Consider the following 2,500-nt stretch of genomic DNA (forward strand, 5'->3'; position numbering starts at 1 on the left):
GTATGTGTGTCCTATCTATGTGAGTGTGCATGCATAGACAGGAAAAGACAGATAGGGGGGGATTGCATGTTGACTCAACCAGCTAACCCAGAGTGTATTCCCACTCACTGACAAACTTTTTTCCTGTTGTATTGATAAACAGTCGTGAACCTGCCAAAGAATGACGTGAGAGATTCCTTTCAGTGTTTCTGGAGACACGCCATGTTCCTCAGTGTAGTTTTAGTGGTGTCTACCCTGTGGACTACAGCGTGACTAATAAGACACCAAATCATATTCTTCTTCCACTATTTAAGAGAGAAATATTCATAGCTGGAATTTCAGTAGGAATTTCTGAAGGAACATGGGCTTACTCTGGGATGGTTCGAAGTGGAACCTGACTGGTTCAGAAAACGTCTCCCTACAAGTAAACAGACTGTGACAGACTCCTGTATGTCATTCATTCAGTGGACGTTCACAGGAAGGCAGGACATTTAATGTCCTCCCTGGTGTCCCGCAGACAGTGAGGCACATCACTCATCGCAGAGCTTAACGTTCTGGCAGGCCCATCACTCAGGAACTACTTCAGGGACATTCCTTGGGTGCGTGGCTGGTGTTCCTGGGTGTCTCCGTGTGGACCCGTGCCAGGGGCTCCGCTCGGCCCCGTGGGCCCATCAGCCCGAGCGTTTACCACGACTGCACCGCTGGGCTGCTGAGTAGGGCCAGATGTTTCACGCCACGGCGTTTCGCCAGCTCTCCTTCTCTGCCAGTTCGCGCTTCTGGAGCCGTGCCGTGACAACAGCGGACAGCTCGCTGCGCTTATCTTCTCTCCTGTGTCTCCGTTTAGAAAAAGAAGAAGGGGCAAAAGAAGAAAAAGAAGAAGAAGGGGAAGGATCCGACGGCAGACAGGTCCGTAACGGGGGAACCGCAGCAGGAAATACGGAAAAGGAGGGGCATTTCAACCTTCACCTTGACGTATTTTAGATTTTGCAAACCTTTTTGCCATAGAAGCCCTGCCGAGGCAAGTCGTGGTCTGGGGACCTGAATCCTGAGAGCTTATCAGGGTTGCAGAGTTCAAGTGAGGTCACTGCTCTCCATGATCAAATGAGACCACGTTAAAGTCAAACCTGTTGAGACCTCCCACCCACGATGCTGCCTTGTCTCTGGCGTGTCGTACGTGTCCAACACTAGTGACCCCAAAGCTGAGCGACCCCAAACATGTGGTCACGGTATTATCTCAGAGGTTGAGATGAAATCCCAGTTCCAGCAGCATGTGTTTAAGAGCATAATCAGTACCACAGGGTTTATGAGCATTTCAGCACTAGGAAAAAATGACCCCAAACTGTCACGGGTTGCTTTGACATGGCACAGAAGAACAGGAAATATTTTTCACATTGGTCAATATCATGTGTTGGGCAATAACAGAGACCACTGTGAGTTAGAAGAGTGTTACTGTATTGCCCTTTGGTACGGTTCAAATTATACGGCATTACAGTTATTTAAAATGAAGCAAATGCTTGAATTTCCAAACGTTTCTTACCAGGAGTTTTCAAACAGGGATTCTCCAACAGTTGAACTTAATTGTGTGTTGCTGGACTGAACTGGGTTGAGCTGAGCGGGACAGGAGATGGAACAAAAGGCCCTTGGGGCAGCAGCTGGTATATCAGGTGTTGTCTGAATGTGTGTGTGTGTGTGTGTGTGTGTGTGTTTCTGCTGTAATTGTTCTGAGCTTGTCCCCCGTAGGACCATTGAATCCCTGTATGAAGAGCTGGCCATGGAAGGCGTCCTGGTGCGTACCATGAACATCAAGATGTCCGAGTATCTAGGTATGAATGGCCCCGCACACAGACTGTCGTTCCCATAAACCTGTTCTCATATGTGCAGATATGGTTGTTATTTTGGGATATTTGGGATATGTGTGGTCCAGGCAGGGGAGTGCTGGAACAGTTCACGCGTGCTCCAGGGGGGTGGGGGGTTGTGGGTGAGGGAACATTTTGCTCAGAGTCCACTTTTGCAGAGTCTTCTGAGGTCATGTGTGCTGTTGCATCAGTCACACCCCATGGAGCTCTCCATGAGCCTGAAATAATGTGACTGCAGGCACGTATGTGTGTGTGTGTGTGTGTGTGTGTGTGTGTGTGTGTGTGTGTGTGTGTGTGTGTGTGTGTGTGTGTGTGTGAACACAGTGTTTTCCAGTGCAGATCCTGGAGTACCTCTAAACTGTAGTGATTTCCTTCTTCCAATTATACCTAAATAAACTCAACAGCTGATGAAGAAGTTTGTGAAAGTGCAGTGAGCACAACTCTGGGAGACAGGCAGGGTCACCTCCTCCACCTGAGTGGGACACATGACTCAGTTATTTCCAGTACTGCACTGCAGAATTACCCATGTACACAGCCAAGTAAAAACTGGACAGCACCACAGAGCTGTTCTGGTACTACTGCTCGGTTAAACACACACACACACACACACACACACACACACACACACACACACACACACACACACACACACACACATACTTCTT

The 2,500-nt window shown here is 48.6% G+C and overlaps 1 protein-coding gene across 2 annotated transcripts in view; it reads left to right on the plus strand.

The window, feature by feature from the left end:
- drc11 (dynein regulatory complex subunit 11) overlaps window positions 1-2,500 on the plus strand; it is a 33,813-nt gene that overhangs the window by 22,848 nt on the left and 8,465 nt on the right. For both annotated transcript variants that reach the window (XM_081710238.1, XM_081710237.1), the window contains exons 12-13: window positions 824-885; window positions 1,720-1,802. In XM_081710238.1, coding sequence (XP_081566364.1) covers window positions 824-885; window positions 1,720-1,802 — 145 coding nt within the window. The remainder of the gene's footprint in view (window positions 1-823; window positions 886-1,719; window positions 1,803-2,500) is intronic.

This window comes from Electrophorus electricus, chromosome 3 (genome assembly GCF_041902795.1).
Source record: "Electrophorus electricus isolate QZ-2024a chromosome 3, ASM4190279v1, whole genome shotgun sequence".
In the NCBI taxonomy this organism is placed as follows: Eukaryota; Metazoa; Chordata; class Actinopteri; order Gymnotiformes; family Gymnotidae; genus Electrophorus; species Electrophorus electricus.